This window comes from Dysidea avara, chromosome 8 (genome assembly GCF_963678975.1).
Source record: "Dysidea avara chromosome 8, odDysAvar1.4, whole genome shotgun sequence".
Lineage (NCBI taxonomy): Eukaryota > Metazoa > Porifera > Demospongiae > Dictyoceratida > Dysideidae > Dysidea > Dysidea avara.
The window spans coordinates 17,854,063-17,875,598 of record NC_089279.1 but is presented as its reverse complement, the minus strand read 5'-3'; the positions used below and the strand labels follow the sequence as shown (position 1 = coordinate 17,875,598).

Here is a 21,536-nt window from a genome sequence, read left to right as displayed (position 1 = left end):
CCAGTGGCTGCGCTCATATTGGCTTGGGTGATTGATTGCCCTGTACAGGCTATCAGCCTAATAAGTGTTACATATTAGCTGTAATACGGGGCATTCGGACTTTGCCTGATATGTATGCCTGACTTCCCGAGGGCCGCAAATGCCTGTGTTACAATTATTACATATTCGTATACCTGGTGTCTCTTTTGAAGTTTCAGGTATATATTCATTGATGTAATGTGGGAGTGTCCTGCACAATAGTTAAGAAGGTACTGTTCATATTTATTCTTGAAAGATTAAATGTGCACCATTAAAATTTTTGCTGGTACTGCAGGTTGTCTTGTGCATCTATACTCATATGTTTGTGTATTCGTGTGTGTGTGCGTGCATGTATATGCGTGTGTGAAAGTAAATAATGCATGATTTTCCAACAGGCTGTATTTAAGTGATGGCTTCTGGAGGCTACTACCCTGACGTTTACTCATCAGCAAGTAGCCGTCGTGGAGGTCGTGGTGGTGGACGATCAAGTCACTTTGGAAGTAGAGGACAGAGTAAAAAAAATCTCACACAGACAAAGGGATACAACACAGTCAATGGAAAGTGATTATTTTCCTTATGATGAACAGAGTACTGGTACTGATAATGTTACAAGTTTCTTACATGGTTCTGCTATAATTAGTGGTGGTAGTTTGTATGAACATAGAGAAAGAGGAGGAAAGTTTAGAGGCCGAGGAAGAGCCAGTAGAAGACCTTATGGCACAAGGCAGAGAAGTCATGTAAATGATCAACCTAACAGTAAGTATAAAAACTATATATGATTTTAATTATACTAATGTATTACATATTATCGAACGGTACAGTATTGCCGTTTATGAAGGAATCGCCCCAAAACTTTTGTACGCCACTTGAAATTCTGCCTTTGAAAGTCATCCTAGAGACATCTTATGTGACGAAAATCACCTTTAAGGGATAGTACTAGTCCATATAATATATACGTAATGCAGCATTAAATATAACAAAATTGTGGCCGGATTTTTTTTTAATTGCCAAAACTCAAATTTTAGTCTCACTGCCTGCCTGACCACAGTCACAAGGTTAGAGGCCTAATGAAGTAGCACACGGCCACCATTTTACGCCACAATAACACACTCACCAGTGAGATGTAAGTGTAGGCCCTCTGCGCCTTGTCTTTTCTTTTATCTTCAGTCGGGTTACTTATCTTCTTCTTCATCCAACAAAACCATATGAAGACGTCAATTTTCATATCAACACTTTCTTTCAGCAGCATATTTAGATGCCACAAAATTATTTCTAGAGGTGCACCGATATGACTTTTATCCAATGTTCTGATAACCGATATAAAATAATATCAAGCCGATAAACAAAGCCAATCTGATATGGTAGCATAGACATTTTCTCTAACAATTTGCACTGTAAATTTAGTTATAGTATGACAGAGTAGGACTGTAATCAACAGCCGATATTACATAAATAGGCATTGCTAGGATACTACTAGAGCATGAGTGCCCATTAATAGATGTTTATGTATATCTGTATCTGCTACTTGTTTACATTTGTTACTGATCTGATAATGAAACAAGGCCGATATAACCGATAACCGATAGCTGGTCCGATTATCGGTACACCTCTAATTATTTCAGAGTTGGATTTCAGAAGCGGTGCTACTATCAGAGGTATACTAGCTAGATACGTATATGCAACTTTGCAATTGGGATCCTGTTTGTAATTGGTTTGCGACCACACCCATCAATTAAAGATTCTAGGTGGACTAATCGTGATGGAGCATATACAGAGACCATACCTCTTAGCAATCTAGCTAATTTACTTGACAATGAGCAAGATGACCTCACCCCTTATTGGTCTAGCTAGCTGTACACCCCTTGGCTGACTCAAGATAGTCTGATACAACAGTCACTCTAATACAACAGTCATGTACGATATTCTAATAGAACAGTGCACGTAGCTACGTAGCTGCGCTACAACAAAAAACTAAACGAACTTAGTATTTTTTATGTTAATTTTAAAAATGAAGTAGGGATCTATGCTATGTGCTAAAGTAGGGGCTTTCCCACCGAGCTATGTTGTAATACTATCATTCATCTCTTATTTCACTACTTTTTATTGCATAGATCCCTACTTCATTTTTAAATTAACAAGTTGTTTTTAAAATAGTAGTTACTTTAAAATGAAGTAGTGAAACAAGAAATGATGGTAGCTATGAGGGAAAATCCCTAGCTACTTGTCATTGTAGCAATGTGTGAAAATCACTACTTGGCATTGTAGAAGTAATTCCAAAGTAGGGATGTTCCCACATTGCTACAATGCTAGGTAACTAGAGATTTTCCCTCATAGCTACTTGTTTCACCACTGGAACCCTACTTCATTTTTAAATTAATAATATTGTAGAGTATAGCTATGAAATGCACATGTGGTTGTGACTGCTGTATCTCGATCTCGCCACTTAGCTATGCAGTAGATCAAGCTAGTGGGCATGGCACAACATCTTGGATTCCTATGGAGCTACATAGATTGCTGTCGTGGTGCATTCAGATCGTTTAAGGGTGTGTGGCAATTACTTTAAAAGTGAAGCTTAGTTGCTACCTGATACTACAGTCCATTAAGCGCCTGAAATTGTTTCATGGCGGTTAAATATGCGAAAGTGTCATTACGGAAATTAACTCCTTGGTATGGTTTCCTGGCATGGAGGAGAAAACAACTGTTTAAAAGGAATGACAAGCGCAGAAGGCACATTCCACTAGTGAGTTTGTTGCTGTGGCGTAAAATGGGGGCCGTACGCTGCTTTGTTTGGCCTCTAGCTTTGAGACTATAGTCAGGCAGGTGGGCAGCAGGCTGACAGACGAAATTTCAAATTCTGGCAATTTTTTTTAGAATCAATATCTGGACATCTGTAAATGTTTTCTTGTTTTTAATGCCCGTAATTGATGCTAAATGGAGTAAGACTATTCTGTAAAGGTGATTTTCGCTGCATATGATATTTCCATGATGGTTGTTAGACACAGCTTATTTAGTGGTGCAAGGGGGGAAACCCAGGGGTGGATCCAGACTTATGGAAAGGGGGTCAAAATGACCTGAGGCACTACACTGTAGTCTGTCTGGTGATTTGATAAGGTGAGACCAAAAAAAAGGTCACAGCCAGTTGACAATAGCTGCCCACCTCACCAACTACACATTTATAGCTGATAAAATACATAAAATCCTTACATAGCTTGCTACACACTGCTCTAATACTGTGACTGCTTTATTAGAGTGACTGCTCTATTAGAGTATCTCGATCTTGGTATACAAAAAAATTTTGGAGGGGGATCAAGAGCTCCCTTTGATTCCCCCCCCCCCCCCCCCCCCCCTTGTATCCACCCCTGGGGAACCCTACTAAACAGTACAACTATACTGTTTGATTTATTTATTTTGTTCATTTATAGGAGGAATAGGCTTATTTGCTGGTAGTGCTACAGTGGACAATGATGATAGTTCTACTGGTGTTGGCAACTACAGAAACTCTATTAGCAGTGCCCAAGTTCATCAATTCAATGAAAGGAAAATGAGGGGTCAGAGGCCAGTTACATATAAGTCTCATTCCAACCCCAGAGAAGAACAGAAGTTCAAACGTACAACAATTCCACAGTTTTTGCAGCTTTATGATGAAGAACCTGATACCATTGCTGTTGAGTTACTGCATGATCTTAAAAGTTTTCAGAAAGTAATTTTGAACTCTGAGAGAGTTGGAGAGAGGAAAGATGACATGTTTAAGATAGTGGTTATTCTTATAAAGCTAACAATGGTCCATGACCTGGACAAAAAAGATAAAGCTAACCGCATAATAGCTGAAACTTTTAATAGCCGCTCTTGCAAGTTTTTCGTCAAGCTTCAACAGTATATTCAAACAGTTAGAAGTGAGCGAGAATTTTTGGCTGTAGTCCGCTTGTTTGATCATGTCTTGAAATTATCACCAAGTTGTTGGGAATTACTTCCTGTTGAGCCCTTAAAGATGGCTATTTCAAATTGCAGACCAGATCTTGTTGATGACAGCTTATATTTGTCTATGGACACCAGTTACCAAGATGCACAGCAAAATGCATCTACAGAAAATGATGGTAATTTAGTCTCTACAGAAGAAGACTACTGTGAGTACAAGCGTTTAACTATTTTACCTTGCACGAGTGAAATAAATGAAATGTTTCCTCCCAAGCTGCGTGCTAACATTGTTGAAGGTCATTATGATAGCTGGACTCACTACTATGACACACAATTTAAACTCCTAAAAGAAGATTTTGTTGCTCCCCTCAGAAGAGGTGTATGCGGCTTTCGCGATGGCTTAAGAGGCCGAGATATTTCTGATGTCAGGGTTTACTATGATGTTGCTTTTACTGGCTTGAATTTTAGTGCAGAAGGAATCCTTTTGTCTGTTAAGTTTGACAGTTCAAGATTCCATAGAGTAAACTGGGAACACAGTAAGCGTCTGATTTATGGCTCACTTTTATGTTTTTCTTGCAACAATTTTGAGGCAGTCATGTTTGCTTCTGTGGTGGACAGAGATGCTAAAAAGTTAAAGCAAGGTGAGTTTACAGTGAAGATGGAATCTAACACTGATATTCTCCATTTGACATCCAATAAAGATGATCTTTACACGATGATTGAATCACAGGCTCATTATGAGACATACTACCACATACTGAACAGCTTGCAGAAGGCAGAGTTTACTACTATGCCATTCACTGAAATCCTTATCGAGTCAAAGTGTCAGGAGGTTCAGCCACCAGCATACATGTGCCTGACCCCAGCAAGTAACATTGATCACCCTCAGCTAGTGTTTAATATGAAGGATGCTTTAGGCATTAATGAAACATATGCTGCATTCCATTCCTTTGATGTCAGTAGGCCAAAGCGTTGGCCTAGTGTTGAACTAGTGCAGCTGGATGAGTCACAACTAAAAGCAATGAAGATGGCACTCACTCAAAAAGTGTCAGTCATTCAAGGTCCTCCTGGCACAGGCAAGACATACATAGGAATGAAGATAGTTCAGGCATTGTTAACCAACCGCCATGTGTGGGATCCAGCCAGAAACTCACCACTTCTTGTAGTGTGTTATACTAACCATGCTCTGGATCAATTTTTGGAAGGAATTACTGACATGAATAACTCAAGCATCAACGCTGATTCAAGTGATAAAACAAAGAAATTTTCCATTGTGAGGGTAGGGGGTAGATGTCAAAATGAAAATGTTGCCAAATACAGCATAAAGAATTTTGAATTAAGAAGGCCACGAGTCCCTAGAGAGGTGTACTATGAAACACGGGATATGAAAGAAGTAGTGAAGAGTACTGGAACTGCACTTGATGGCAAATTTCAAATCATTCAACAGAAAATAAAACCTCGTCTTGGTGCACTGGTTGAGTTTATTGCACCTTTTCATAAAACACAATTGTGCTATCAATTGTTTGATTATAGTGAAAATGAAGATAATGTTGTACATGGATTGAAAGTATGGCTTTCTGGCACAGATCTTCTAAAACCTGTAGTGAGTAAGAGGGTTGATGCCAAACATACTGAAAATGTATCTGAAAGTTCTGAAAGTGAATCTGATGAGAATGAGGAGGTGCTGCAATCTGCTGGTGGAAGAAATGAAGTTCCCAATCCAAATGTGCTAAAGGATAACGATGCTGTTAATGAATTGCTTAAGAGAAAATTAATGGCCAAAGATGGTGTGGATAATCCAGAAACAAGTGATACTGATGATTCAAGTGTTGGGTCAGAAGATGAAGAAAAAGTAAATTCTGAAGCAGAAGGCGATCTTGATGACAATGTAGAAGATACGGTAAATGTTGTGGGAGAGGCTGAACTGGCTGGGGACCAACGAATGATAGATCATCCAGCTGATGTATTCCATTATGAAGGAACTGGTATTCAAGATGAGGAGGCGATAATGGAAGATGGGCAAGATATCAATGCTGATTTTGCTACAGAAGCCTTTTTATCCTTTCCTAAGGGTCCATTTACACATGCTATTGTCAATACAATTGATGACATTTTCAGACTGACAAAGAATGATCGCTGGAGGCTTTATGATTACTGGAGAGTACAATATATTGAGAAACTGCACAATCAACTCCGTGCAGATTTTGAAGAGTACTCAGCACAGTGTAAATTGTATAAAGCTGCTACACAAGAGGAAGACTTTTATGTTCTAGAAAGAGTTGATATGATTGGGATGACAACAACTGGAGCTGCAAAGTACCAACATATTATTCAGAGGGTGAAGCCCAAGATTGTAGTGGTAGAAGAAGCAGCAGAAGTGTTGGAGTCTCACATTGTTTCTTGTCTTACAGCTGCAACTCAACAGTTAATTCTCATTGGAGATCACAAGCAACTTCGACCTAATCCAAATGAATACTACCTGGCACATCAGTATAATTTGGACATTTCTCTTTTTGAACGACTGATCACAGTTGGTATTCCTCATGCTACACTTGAGATTCAACACAGGATGAGACCGGAGATTGCAGGACTAGTCCATCCATATATTTATCCCAAGTTATTAAACCATGAATCTGTTTTGGTTTATGAGGATGTCCGAAGAATCACTACCAATATGTATTTCTTTGATCACAAGTATCCAGAAAAAGAAAACGATGATTTAAGAAGTCACTCCAATGAAGAAGAAGCTAAACTAACAGTTGCTCTATGTGACTATTTCCTTAAACAAGGTTATTCTCCCAGTCAAATCACTGTATTGACCACATACACAGGTCAAGTACTTAAACTGAAGTCATTAATGCCGTGGAGCAAATTTGAGGGAGTAAGAATTACAGCGGTAGATAACTTTCAAGGAGAAGAAAATGATATTATTTTACTATCATTAGTACGTAGCAATGAAAATGGGAGAGTTGGATTTTTAAAAACAGAAAATCGTATATGTGTTGCCTTATCACGAGCTAAGAAAGGATTTTACTGTTTTGGAAACTTTGGTCTGTTAAGAGAAAGTTGTGACACATGGAAAGATATTCTACAATATTTGGAACAAAGAGCTAAATTAGGATCTTCATTGTTATTGCATTGTTCTAACCATACTAATGTCAAAACTGAAATTCACACAGTTGATGATTTTAAGAAAGTTCCAGAAGGAGGTTGCAATAGAATGTGTGATGCTCGTTTGGAGTGTGGGCATGTCTGTAAACTTCATTGTCATCCTAGAGATCCATTTCATAAAGAGTATGTGTGCCACCAGCCTTGTGCAAAAACTTGTGAAAATGGTCATCGTTGTCCTAAATTATGCCATGTGCCTTGTCCATTATGTAAAATTAAGGTAGATAAAGGGATACCCCAATGTGGTCATAATCAGAGTGTTCCATGTCACTTGGATCCAGAGGAGTTTCAGTGCAAAGCACCTTGTGATAAGAGATGTTCCCAGGGTCACTTGTGTCCCAAACGTTGTTCAGACTATTGTGGAGATTGCACAACAATGGTTCAGAAATCACATCCTGCATGTGGTCATTTGCAGTCAACCTATTGTCATGTAAATCCAAGGTTATGTAAATGTCAACATCCATGTGAGAAAGTTTGTTCAACTAATCCAAGCAGTCCACATAGATGCCAAAAGCTATGCTACCTTCCATGTGGTAATTGCTTGGTTCTTGTTTTGAAGGCTTTACCACAGTGTGGTCACCAAGATTTAGTGCCATGTTACCTTAAACCAATGCTTCATGATTGTTCACATCCTTGTGAAAAGAAATTATCATGTGGTCATCCTTGTACTAACAAGTGTGGTATACCTTGTACTGCTTATTGCACAGTGGAAGTACGAAAGAGGTTCCCAAAGTGTGGACATTACATACTATTACCATGTGGCAAAGATATCAATGAAGTATCATGTGAAGTGGAAATAGAAAAACAGTTTTGTGACTGTGAGCATTCTATTGTATTGCCATGCAGTAAGCCTATTGATGAAGAGTATTGCCAAGTAAAAGTACACAGAACTTTACCTTGTGGCCATGGGACATTTATGAAATGCTCCAAAAGTCCTGTTAATGTTAGATGTAAGAGTCATGTTAAGATAACTTTGAAGTGTGGGCACACCTTTGAAGGAAAATGCTGCAAAGCAGATGAACAATGTACTAAACTATCCAACAAAACATTTCCTATGTGTGGACACAAAGTAAAGTTGCCTTGTTTTGAAGATCTTCCACCAAAGTGTACTGAAAAATGTACCACCAAGCTATTGTGTGGTCACCAGTGTACTGGAAACTGTACTGAATGTCACCAGGGTAGAATGCATAAACCATGTTCATTTAATATGTTCTCACTTCCTTGTGGTCACCCTGCTAAGGATCCTTGTGTTAGTGTAACATTTCCAAGTTGTGATTACAAATGTGAGTACTCTTGTGTTCATCGTAAGGTGTGTACACACAATTGTAGTCAACCATGTAACCCTTGTAAGGAGCCTTGTTCGTGGAAATGTCCACATTATAAATGCTCTAAGAAATGCCATGAAATTTGTGATCGTCCAAGGTGTAATCATCCATGCAAGCACACTTTACAGTGTAAACATCCCTGTATTGGTGTATGTGGAGAACCGTGTCCAAGAGTTTGTAGGATATGCAAAAAGCAAAAGAAGAGATTTCATAATTTATGCATAGGCATTTCTGACACAAAGAATGAAACTAGATACATACAACTAAGCTGTGATCATTTATTTGAAGTTAAAATGCTGGATCAACTGTTGGTTGAGCAGTTTAAAGAGAATACAGTAATACAACCTCTTGTGTGCCCATCTTGCAGGAAGCAGATTCATTCTAGCTACAGGTATGGTGACATGATTAAGAGAAGAAAAGAAATGATTGAAAAATTACGTGTTACTATGAAAGAGACTGCAAGTAAAAGGCAATGCGATGTAGTCATTGACAAGATATTGTCTAGTTGTGTACCATATTTTAATGATGTAGAAGGTACATCTGCTTCTGTCTTAAGAAGACATGCTAAAAGTTTACCACCGGTGTTCAAGAAAGCATCAGAAACATTGACATCTTCAGATCTATCAGTGAGGAGCTTGACCATCCTAGAAAATGAAATTGATCAGTATACAATACTGGAAAAGTTCACTTCATTATGTGAACAGTTTCCAGATTTGCAGTCTTCTTTAAAGGAGCTGTTATCTTTCTTTAAGAAAACTCCCTCTTCAGTTCAGAAAAACAATGACATTTCATGTGAAAGACAACGTATCCTTTTCTTGTGGATGATAAACAATCTAAAATCAATGGTTTCTTCACCTAATAAAGATTTTCTTGCTATGCAACAGCTCCAAGAGGGTCTCTTATTTAACCAGCCAAAGCTTACTTTGACATCTGCAGCTAAGCATTATGATGATTTACAAATTATAGCGAAGAGATTAGGGAAAAGAATTAGAATAAATGCCGAACAATTACAGCCTAATAAAGCAGTTTTCTTCAGTGGTGTTTGGACTATTTGTCCCAAGAGTCACATTTACTGTAAGCCAAGAGGATTACTTGTGTCTGAGGAAGATAAGTGGCTGTGTCCAGAATGTGCTACATAGACAGAACACTCATACTTGCATTAGCTTATGCACACATAGTTTTTATTGAGCTGATTGTAATACGGGACTGCAAGCTGTTACACGTGCTGCCTTATATGGTATTTATATTGTTTAATATGGGTATATGTGAAGTTGATCATGCTGATTTATGTTATTGCTGTGTTTATCACTACAGTAGAACCTGTTATTCGGGACACTTGAAAAATGAGCAGGGCAGGAGTCGGATCGGTTTGACCACTTTCAGCCCGAGCAACTTGAATTTGTAAAACTTAAGGTACTTTAATAGAGCAGTCAACGTAATATTCTAATAGAGTACTCAGTATAGAATATAGCCACTGTTCTAAATACACTGCATGCTTAGTCTAAGCCATTACATGTATGTTAATTGTCTTCAAATTACTCGATAGTTCCAGTGAAGCATATACACGTATGGCGTTGCATTAGGCTAATTGATCAAGCATTAGTGATTACAATCAAAATGGCTCATTCCGTATCTCAAAGAACTAAACTTTCACTTTCAGAATTTTTGTATCATGAAAGTAAAATTAGTATAGCTAGATATGACAGTGAATTAATTGGTACTGTAGCATAAAATTCCCAGGGTATGCTAACAAAGGGAGAAAAAGTAAAATAACCTCGAGCTCTAGATGCCATCTATTTTCATTTTGGCATGCTGCATGCATGTGCTTAGCACATGCAGTTGAGTATCACATAAAAAAAACAGATAATTTCTGATTTAAATATCATTAATCAATAAAAAAAGTATTGTGCATGACTATGACCTCCATTCCTGTCCATGGATGGCTGGACTACTCAAAATCTCTGGGGTCCGGCTCTGAAAATGAGTACATGTGCATATAATCTGGACATTTGGTAATAGTCCCAATATATACCTTAGTACATAAACTAATGTGGAAAATCAGGGAACCTTGATAATTAAAGTTATTACTAAAATATTCAAAACTAAAAATTTTCCTGACCCCTCAGAAAGAGCATGTTTCAATGCTCAGTGTGCTTTGCAAACTGCAGCCACTAGTTAGTTGTATCAATCATCATCTCTTTTCTCATTCTCCCCATACACACTATATATATTTTGTCCTGTCAATACCCACTATATCTGCTGGTATCTATAGAACATACTAAGAGAATGCAAAATAAGCAAAAGTACAAAATTGCCAATTTTCACACTGATGTTATATGTATGTGTTTTCTACAGCAGTACTTTTAAAGACCAATCAAACCATATACTGTCATATGTCAAGTGCTATGGCTATGTTCTTTAAGAGGTTGCATGCTGTTGAAGTACTTGCACAGTTTCTAAGTCATATAGTGTGACAAACGACAAAATTTGTACACATGAAAAACAAACACTGATACACATTTACACACACACATATGCATGCATAATTATTATAGCCATGGATAACAATCTTAATAAAATGAAATGCAAAGTGTTAGTGTAATAACATAACATAAACTCTGAAAACAAACACAAGGCTGTAACTCATGTATCTCACACATTTTTATATGCATTAAGTGTAGCAACTGATCATGATAGCTTGTATGTGTGCTACACTGCATGTTGAGACTGATCTATCTGGCAAAATCCATTTAGTATTGCCATAATAAAAAACATAATAGCCATTTACGTAAATTAAAGCAACCGGCGCGCGCAAGCCCAGTTAGGTTGCGTACCTGACGTCATTATTAGTAATTAGTTCTATTAATAGCATATTGCGTTAAAAGGCCATATAAATACTCCTAATCACAGTTTGAGTTAGATTAGCCGGAATAAACAGCTGTTGATTTGGTGTGTCTGGACTGTCGGTGATTCACAGGAATAGACTGTTGTAGCTACTGTTGCGACCTATAGATACTCGGCGGCAAGACGCCGGCTCAGTTGCTACCGATTAACGGCTGTCATACAACTGTGCGCGCTACTCAGAGTCCGCGTGCGAATACTCTATCAGTTGTCCGATATTTTCACGGTATTAAACATTGTGTAGCTAATAGTTAGTTCGTCTATGCATAGTGTATTTTAAAAACCCTGCAGTAACTATAGTTATAGCCTTTCCAATACAGTGAAACCTCTCCAATCCGACGCTCATCATTGGCGCGGAGAAAATTGAGTCAGATTAGTGAGGATGTCCGATTATCGAGTATCACATCGAAAAGTCTTTTTGTAATAAAACGATGTCTGATTAGCTATAGAGGTATTCTGAAGTGTCAGATTAGAGAGGTTTCACTGTAATGAGATACTACTAGCTAACTATAAATTCATGTTGTTACAGCTATTTGTTTATTTATTTATTATGCTGAGCAGGCAGCACTCAGTGCTGGAAAAATTTAGCAATTACAAACATAGTTACAATGTTTACATGCATACAGAAGTTAGGACTTATAAATTTGCTGGATTTCATTAGTAAATTGGTCAATGTTATCTATCTGGGTGGTAGAGCGCTCCAATTACGAATCGATCTGAAATAAAAACTCTGCTGGAATATGTTGGTGGATGAAGTAGAAAGAATGTAACGTCTAGGATGATATTGTCTAGTGGCTCTTTCCATTTCTAAATAGTAGGATGGGATAGATAAAGAGTACTCATCGTGGATGATTTTAAATAGTGTTTGTAACCTACATATCTTATGACGTATACTTGGAGACTTGGCCAAGAAAGCTGTTGTAACATATTTTGTGATTGAACTGCATCTACTAAAATCATTTAAAACCCATCTTGCAGCTTTACGCTGCATTTTTTCTAGGTGTTGGGTATCAGTTTGATAGTATGGGTCCCATACAACCGCAGTATATTCCATTATACGAATCATGGTGAGATAAGCTGATGCTTTTACTTCTGACTAGCAACTACTAAGGTTTAAAGTTTCAAGTTTTGATGGCTTTAGCAGCTGTGTTTTTTATGTGAGATGACCAAGATATAGTTTATAATTCCAAGGTAGGAGTGTTGACTAGATGTTGTTAAATTGTAATCATTCAGTTTATAATTGAATAGAATATATAGGTGACGAAGATCTGGTGAAGCGCATAATAGTACATTTTGTTACATTAAAACGTAGTTGCCACTTTATTGCCCAGGAAAATAGTTGGTCGAGATTGTTTTGTAGTTGGATAGCATCTTCTTTAGTAGTAATAGTTCTGTAAAGTATGCAATCATCAGCGAATAGTCGTAATGGTGAACTTATGTTCTCTGTGATGTCATTAATATATAATTTATGAGAAACATCAAGGGACCAAGGACAGTTCCTTGAGGTGCTCCAGACTGAACAGATACCGAGTCAGATGAGGCACCATCTAAACTACTTGTTGAGATCTTTGGGTAAGCCAGGTACTGATCCAGTGACAGATGTTATTAGTAATGCCGTAATGTCTGAGTTTTAGCTACTATAATATGATAGTATGTTTTAAGAACATGTTTCTAACTCCCTGTATTCACAGACTTTTTAAGCCTTTTCACATGACTGCAGTGAGATAGCATTCACAGAATAAGAATAAAAACTCATGTAGTTAGCTGCAATTTTGAAGAATACAAGGTAGCTAGGAGGAGCAGGAAGCTGTACACTTAAATTAATTGACACTAAACGAATTCAAAATTTTTCATTTAAAAAAATATTTTGTGGTCTATATAGTGTTATGAGCATACAAATGCATTGCAGTTTGCACACTGATGAGAACTCTAGATCTTGCATCCTCCACTGACTTCTCTTTATATATATATAGCTCTAGGGGCATGCTCACCCAGTTGAAAAATAACTATATCATGTCATTCAATTCCTTTCTGAATGATTTGTCAATAAGGACACGTCAACTTGATAAGATATTTAATGGTGAAAAAATTTCAAGGGTGTATAGGGCTGGTAGCTATAGATGAGTGTAAAGTGAAATTATAAACAGCTAATCAGCACAAACGGATACAATATGTGACCCAGTCTGGGAAAACCGGTCTTATCGCCCATGTCAGCAGATTGGATGTTTCACCCAGAACTCAAACTACTTGAATAAACTACCCAATTTTGCAATAAAAACCAGCACAACTTGAGTGGTCTGGTTTTGCTGGCTGCTTTTCCCAAGTCCAGTGGCGATCCGTACATACAGTGTGGGGCCTTAATGGAACTCTAATCAGCCTGTGGATGGCTGTATGTGGCTGTATAGCTCCGTGTTGTTGAATAAATACCACTGCTGTGAATTTCTTGCATTTTGGCCAGTTTTTAGACCTGAATGGCCCATAACTTGGCCTAATTCATCCCTACACCTTCCTTCTCAATTTTTTTGAACAGCCTCTTGCCCTTCTTCCGGGTCCCCACCTCCCTCCCCTTTTGGAGCTCACCTGATACAGTCAACCATGGTTTTAAAACTATCTAAAATGGTAGGAAACTTAGCTGTTGGCTACTTGCACAGTAGATGCTCTGGAAGGTACGGAACTGGTATAAAACTTGTGAAAATTTGGTACATATAGCTCCAACCATTGGTGAGCTACAACACTAAATAATTAAAACCGGCGTTTCTTGATATTTTTAAATAGGCGATAAGACCAGTTTTCCCAGACTGGGTCACATATAAGTAAGAGAGCATGGTGTCAACAGAACATCAAAACTCATTTGCAGCCACTGTGTGATATTTGTATAGGTGAAAAGTAGTTAAATCAAAGTGGATATAGTGCTGGCACCAGTTATGAACGTGAACACCTATTTTACTAGCACTAGTTCATCATTTAAATGGAATATCAAACACACTAGTTGTATCTAGGTGGGCTAGGGTTGGTACATGTCCAGTATGCGCCGAGTATTTGACTTTAGGACATGTGTCTAGTAGTACATACAGCTGTTACAGTATATGCCCCGAGTGTTCAACTTTAGGGCACGCAACCAGTCAGGTCTTGTACTTTAGAGCACGCAACAAGTAGGTATTAGCATTAGGGCACGCAACAAGTAGTTATTAGCATTAGGGTTAGATGTGACTGCTGGCACTATAAATGTATTGGAAAGAACACAAGTCAGGCTCATGCTCAGAGTTTATAATGATATGCTTTATAGCTCACTCATATGATTTTTAAATGTAATTCTTTAATCAACAGTCAAGCTTTCTAATTAAGTTTATATGCATGGCCTTTAAATTCTATAAGTCAATTTTATTACTTATGCCTAGTTGTTCATTATGTTTTTTCTGCATAAGTATTCTATTATATTGAAGCTTGGATTTAAGCTTTTCATTATTCTAATGCAAAAGTACGTACATTGATATTAAAATATTAAATAGTTAACTTGTGAACACTGTACTTGACATAAATGGCTGATGGTTTGGGGTTCTTTATTTAACGACCAACATTAATAACTATACAACATTAAGTCTGTAGTGGAAATGTCCCTGAAAATGTAAAACCTGAACATTTATTGCACATGTATAAATAGCTGCACAATTATTCATAAGCCTGCAGCATAGTCGGATTGTCAAATGTGTATAAAGCAATTCATATAGTACATCCCAGCATATTTGAGTCCACCAATTGGACACTACCATAGCACCATTGCACTGTCATAATAACTGTGACTGGATTTTGGAGTTAAAATAAGGCATTCCAAACTTCCAGTCAACAGTGACTAGAATCACTAGTCAGTACCTTGAATTACAACAAATTCTGTGAAATGTTTTATTGAGTGCATAAGTACTTTAGTGGTGACACATATACAGTAATTGTGGATTTCTATGTATTTCAAGCATGACATTACAACATGGTTTTCCAAAATCCGGTCAGAAATACTGGATAGGCATGTCCACACAAATTCAAATTAGGAATCAGATGTAAAAGGAATTCAGGTAATGTGTGAATTTGATATGTCCACGTGCATTATCACATAATGTGCATTATTGAATTTAATAGTTGGTGGTAAACGGTTGTGAAAACACTCATTTGTGCCAACCGAGAGAACAGTGAGTTTAACAATTGAATGAAAGGAATAGCTCGTAACACTTATTCTTGTGTTTATATAGCACCGCAAGAATTTTTACGAGTAGAGTATGAAAGACCACTGATGGTGTGTGAACAATATGGGATCGTCGTTCTTTCAAACTCTAAGAGCTAGCCACAATGTTGAAACACTGCTTCAACACATCCTTGCACTTTATCGCATTGTGCTCATCTGTATTTCTACCCTCTGTTGTTTACAAAGGTCACAGGCAAATGTATCAAGCCCTCACATGCCAACGAGCATTGCATTATTATGACGTAGCGAATCCCGATTTTCCAGCCAATTCATATTCAAATCACCTGTGGAGGTGGATTCTTGTAATCCACTTTCAATTTGAATCGCCTTAATACGCATTCCATGTAGACATGAGTAATTCAAATCAATACGCATTCAATTTGCATTGTTTTTGTCGTGTGGACATAGCTTATAATTATTTCAGAGCCATGGTAATGCATATAATGTATCGCTTTGTACTTATTAGAATACTTCTCTGATGGGCAAACGTAGAAAAAGAAATTGCAATCACCTATTGGACAAATCTCTACAAGGAACAAAGAGGTTAAAATCCTCTGACAGTGATGATGACTTGATAGCACATAGTGACTATGAATATGAAGAGCCTGCATACTTGACATTGACTTACCCAAATATTTTACCTAATATGCAAGAGCTAAATATAATCGAACACATTTCACCACATGTTGAGCCATTACCAAGAGATGGGAAATACAGAAATTGGCAACAATATTTGTCGTTACACTTTAATCTCTTACGGGAAGATTTTATAGCTCCATTGAGAAAAGGAATTCTGGAGTACAAAAATAATTGTGGTGTTGATACAGAACAATCTGAAATCAGAGTCTACCATGAGGCTAGGTTTACAAGACTGGAGCTGAAAAATGATGGAATACTACTTTGTGTCTCTTTTAAAGCATATATAAAGGAGGAGATACCACTAACGTGGTTAATAAATGGATCATTGCTGTGCTTTTCTTCTGATAACTTTAAAACAATTTTGTTTGCAACAGTGGCTAACAGAGATCAAAATTTTGTAAACGAAGGAGAAATACTAGTAAAATTTGAATCTGATATCAACTGCCTTAGTGTATTAGGTATAAACACAAATGGCTGGATACTTGAGCAGAAAGAATATGCAATGGTTGAATTAATCCCACACTATGAGACATATGCGCTTGTACTTAAGTCTCTTAAAAATACAAAACCAAACGAAATGCGTTTTACACAATACCTTATTGATTGCAATTATCACAGATTGTTCAATCCTCAATACTTGAGAAGAGACCCAGTTTTTAACATGGAAAGTCTGTTGAAAACAAAGCATCCAAATTACTATGACATTACCAATCCATATTGTTGGTCTTGTCACAAAGATACTGACCTTGATGATTCACAGAAGAAAGCAGTTCAACAAGCACTCACGCAAGAAGTGTCACTTATCCAAGGACCTCCTGGAACTGGAAAAACTTATGTCGGTCAAAAGATCATAGAGGTCTTGCTAAATAACAGAGAACAACAAGGAAATTTTCCGATACTGGTAGTGTGTTACACTAATCAAGCCTTAGACCAACTACTTGAGACAGTAGTTGAATTTAAAAAAGCAAAGCAAGAAAATCAAAAGTATCACCATGGTGGTTTGAAAAAAGATTTTTCATTTAATCCACATGAAATTGCTAGACTTGGTAGTCGTGGTAATGACAATGCTAAAGACTTTTCAGTTCATAACTTAGAATCAATAGATTGGATAATAGAGCCCAATGGAAACAAGAAGAAACCTAAAACAATAATAAATGACAAACAAACAAAATATTTGTTTACACTGAAAAGAAAGATAACAAATCTAAATAAAAAAATTAAGCGCGAAATGGAGTTTATTTCTGATAGCATGCCATCCATTCAAAATTTATCAAAATTCATTGATCCAGTTCATTTAAATCAACTCAAAAGTCTATACCTATGTGAAAATCAATGTTTATCAGCTTGGTTGAAGTGTAATCAAAGCAGCTTTGGAAGAAAACAGCAATGTTTTCAAAGAAAGAAATCCAGTGATATTAAATGCAGCACTGCAAAATATAGTTACAGTCATGATCTTAAACATTGTCAAGTAAAGCCACAAGATGTTTACACTGAAGCTGAAGTTAAATCAATTACTGATATCACCATTCTCACCACAAGAGATAAAGAAAAACTGTATCAGTATTGGATGAAGTTGTATCATCAAAATCATTATAATGAGATATGCAGTTTGATTGATGATTATAATCACATACATGCTGACTATGTAACAGCATCTGACAGAAAAACTGTTGAATTACTGCAAAAGACACAAATAATTTTTGCAACTACCACAGGAGTAGCAAAGAATAAGCACATAATTAACAAAGTTAGGATCAAGATCATCATTGTAGAAGAGGCTGCTGAAGTGTTGGAGTCTCACATTATTTCTTGTCTTACAGCTGCAACTCAACAGTTGATTCTCATTGGAGATCATAAGCAACTACAGCCTAAACCACACGAGCACATCCTAGCATGCAAATACAGATTAAATATTTCTCTGTTTCAAAGGTTAATTGAAGCTGGTTTTCCTTGTGCTACACTTCAGCATCAACATCGAATGCGACCAGAGATTGCTGACTTAGTTCGTCCACATGTGTATCGTGACTTAAAAGATCATGACTCCGTTTTGGGATATGAAAATATTAGAGGCATTGCATCAAATGTTTATTTCTTTGATCATCATTACCCAGAAAAGCTAAATAGACGCTCTAAATCCTACTTCAATGAAGAAGAAGCAAATCTTGTTGCTGGCTTGTGCGATTACCTTCTCAAACAAGGTTATGAGCCCTGCAACATAACTGTACTTGCTGCTTATACAAGCCAAGTAAACTTGTTGAAAAAGTTAATACCCACTGCAGTCGAGGAGTTAAATGATGAGCCTATACTAGCTGATGAAAGTGATGATGCACCAGAACCAGAAGAAATATCTGTTTCAGGAAAGGATGATGACATCAAGAATATTATAATGGTTACCACAGTTGATAATTTTCAAGGAAAAGAAAATGAAATAATCATTTTGTCTTTAGTCCGAAGTAATGAAGTTAATGCAGTAGGTTTCCTGAGTAAGGAAAATCGCATGTGTGTGGCATTGTCAAGAGCCAAACAAGGATTCTATTGCTTTGGTAATTTTCACAAGTTACTGTTTAAGGTATCACCCAAAACACCTAGTGTATTACACAGAGAGCCTTCTGTGTGGAAACAACTCTCACTTCACTTAACAAAGAAAAGGCAAGTAGGATCTGAACTCCAGTTGTGTTGTGCTAACCACCCTGAATCCATCACCACAATTACAAAGTGCACATACTTTCAAAAGCTTCCACCAGATGGAGGCTGCTGGTTACGATGTAATGCTAAACTTTCTTGTGGACACAAATGTACAAGGAACTGTCATATCAAAGATCAAGAACACAAAATGTATCAGTGTAAACAATCATGTTTAAGGAAGTGCCTGCAATGTGGTAGTCCATGCAAACAAAAATGCTTCATGAAATGCAAACGATGTGATACGCTGGTTAACAAGAAGTTGCCTTCGTGTGGCCATATCCAGCTTGTACCATGCTGGATGATGCCAGATGAATTTAAATGCCAAAGAAAATGTAACAAAACTTGTACCAATGGTCATCCTTGTCTACTCAAGTGTTCTGATGAATGCGGTGACTGCATAGAAACATCTGTTGAAATTCGTAGTTGTGGTCATGAAGTTACACTGTATTGTAGTGAAAACTATGCAATGTCTACAACTTGCTCTAAACCATGTGAGAAAAAGTGTACAACTAATAAAAATCCTCACAAGTGTAACAAATTATGTTCTGAAATTTGTGGAAATTGTGAGTCTCTTGTTAAAGTGACATTACCCTGGTGCGGTCACAGACAGGAGGTGCCATGTTATATGCAACACAGACTGAAACATTATGCTAACAAAATTTATTGCAATGCAGATGTCACAAAAGTAGTCCCAAGTTGTGGGCATAAAGTCACAATTCCATGTGGTAAAGATGCTGCAGCTTTCAACTGCCGTACACTAGTTTCTCATAAACTACCATGTGGTCACAGTAAAGGCATAGAGTGCTACAGATTACGAGGCATATCAAAACAGGATAAGATGTGGCTGTTAGCTTCAGAAAAATGCCATGTAGAAATTAAGAAGGTATTTTCCATATGCAATCATGTCGTCGACTTGCCATGCAGTGATAAAGACATTAAGGAATGTCCTGATCCTTGTGATGCTGTATTACTCTGTGGCCACCGATGTTGTGGAAATTGTCATAAATGCCACCAAGGAAGGTTACACAAACCTTGCATGTTCCATGCTAATAAACTTCTCTGTGATCATCAAACAACAGTTAGTTGTGGTAGCTCCATTTCACAACCTTATCCAAAATGTTCTTACCGATGTAAAAGATATTGTCCACACACAAAATGCTCCCATAAATGCCAAGATGCTTGCAAGCCATGCCATAAACCATGCACATGGAGATGCCGACATTACAAATGTACAAGAAAATGTTTTGAAAGTTGTAATCGTCAGCGATGTTATCACCCATGTCCACATGTTAACAAGTGTGGTCATCAGTGCATTGGAGTCTGTGGAGAACCATGTCCTAATGTGTGTAACATTTGTGATGAGGAGAAATTTTCACAGTTATACATGTCTTTGAATAAATTCAAAACAAAATACAATACCAAATACATTCAATTGGACTGTGGCCACTTGTTTAAAGTAACAGAACTTGATCCATGGATTGATGCTCACTCAAAACAATTCCAATTGATCTCTTGTCCAAAGTGTGACACAATAATACATTTTTATCATAGGTATGGCAATGCCATTAGAAGAGTACATGAGAATGTTGATGAAATATGTTGTGAGGTGAATAGTAAAGCAGGAACAGTGACATTTAATAAAGAGAAACTTCACAGTTTGTTTGATGTAGTTGACAAAAGTCTTCACATTGATGAATTTGATATCACTTCATCATCAATCAAATACATTTATCGTACATTGGATTCTTTACAAGGTTTATTTGAATGTGCTAAAGGTAACCTGTTTATTGAAAGTTCCTTAGCTACTGTAAAGCAATTTCTCAGAGTAAACATTAAATCATTATCATTACAAACCATTCAAGATGTAACATGTGAACAAAGACGCCTAGCACTCTGGATCATGACCTACCAACTAAATAGTAAAACACTTGATCATGCAGACATGTCCACTATTGAACAGATTGAAAGTTTCATAACAAAGTTAGACTATGTACATCATAATAACCGACTGTTTCCTCAGAGAGCCAAAATCCTTTACACAAAATTATCAAATATAGCCAAGAAGCATAAGGTGGAACTGCTGGATAAGGACTATATACTAACTCCGATGTTGCCAGTAATGTACATTGGAAAATGGAGGCAATGTTGTGAAGGTCATTTCTATTGTATACCTCAACCACCTCCAGATATCTGGTGTGAGTTTTTGACTGCCCAAAAATGTCCTATTTGCTGGGAGCAATATAAAGATGACGGTGATTCTGAAGACTTGATGGACACTGATGGAGAAAGTAATTGAAACATTTATATAAATCATGTGCATTACATTAAGAGGATGTGTTTATAAGGTTTTGTTTACTTTTAAGGGGTCAACACTTGTGAGAGTTTTGTATGTATTCATAGCTACACAAGCTACACAACTACATTTTCTGTACATGCACTTTAATGTAAACATTGATACTATATCAATTGTATTGCAGTCATACATATGCTGGAGCAAATAGTAAATATTAAGTATATCTCAATAAACTCCCGTGACTCGTGTCTAGTCTGTTCCAAGGAAGCTACCAGTGATGTCTTTGAACGCTTGTGGTGTGAAGGAGTACAGTACGCAAGTTGTTCTAGTTTCAATTCTGAGCAGTGCAATGTTATGG

General features: G+C 37.2%; 2 protein-coding genes across 2 annotated transcripts; both read left to right on the top strand.

Moving 5' to 3' along the window:
* Positions 1 to 557: 557 nt before the first annotated feature.
* On the top strand, positions 558 to 9,701 carry LOC136263292 (NFX1-type zinc finger-containing protein 1-like). Its single transcript, XM_066057805.1, has 2 exons — positions 558 to 774; positions 3,441 to 9,701. Exons 1-2 carry the CDS (start codon positions 573 to 575, stop codon positions 9,563 to 9,565), a joined length of 6,327 nt encoding a protein of 2,108 aa, XP_065913877.1. The 5' UTR covers positions 558 to 572; the 3' UTR covers positions 9,566 to 9,701.
* Positions 9,702 to 15,174: 5,473 nt separating this feature from the next.
* Positions 15,175 to 21,296, top strand: LOC136264232 (NFX1-type zinc finger-containing protein 1-like). Its single transcript, XM_066058944.1, has 2 exons — positions 15,175 to 15,508; positions 15,569 to 21,296. Exon 2 carries the CDS (start codon positions 16,040 to 16,042, stop codon positions 21,179 to 21,181), a length of 5,142 nt encoding a protein of 1,713 aa, XP_065915016.1. The 5' UTR covers positions 15,175 to 15,508; positions 15,569 to 16,039; the 3' UTR covers positions 21,182 to 21,296.
* The last annotated feature ends 240 nt before the right edge of the window (positions 21,297 to 21,536 follow it).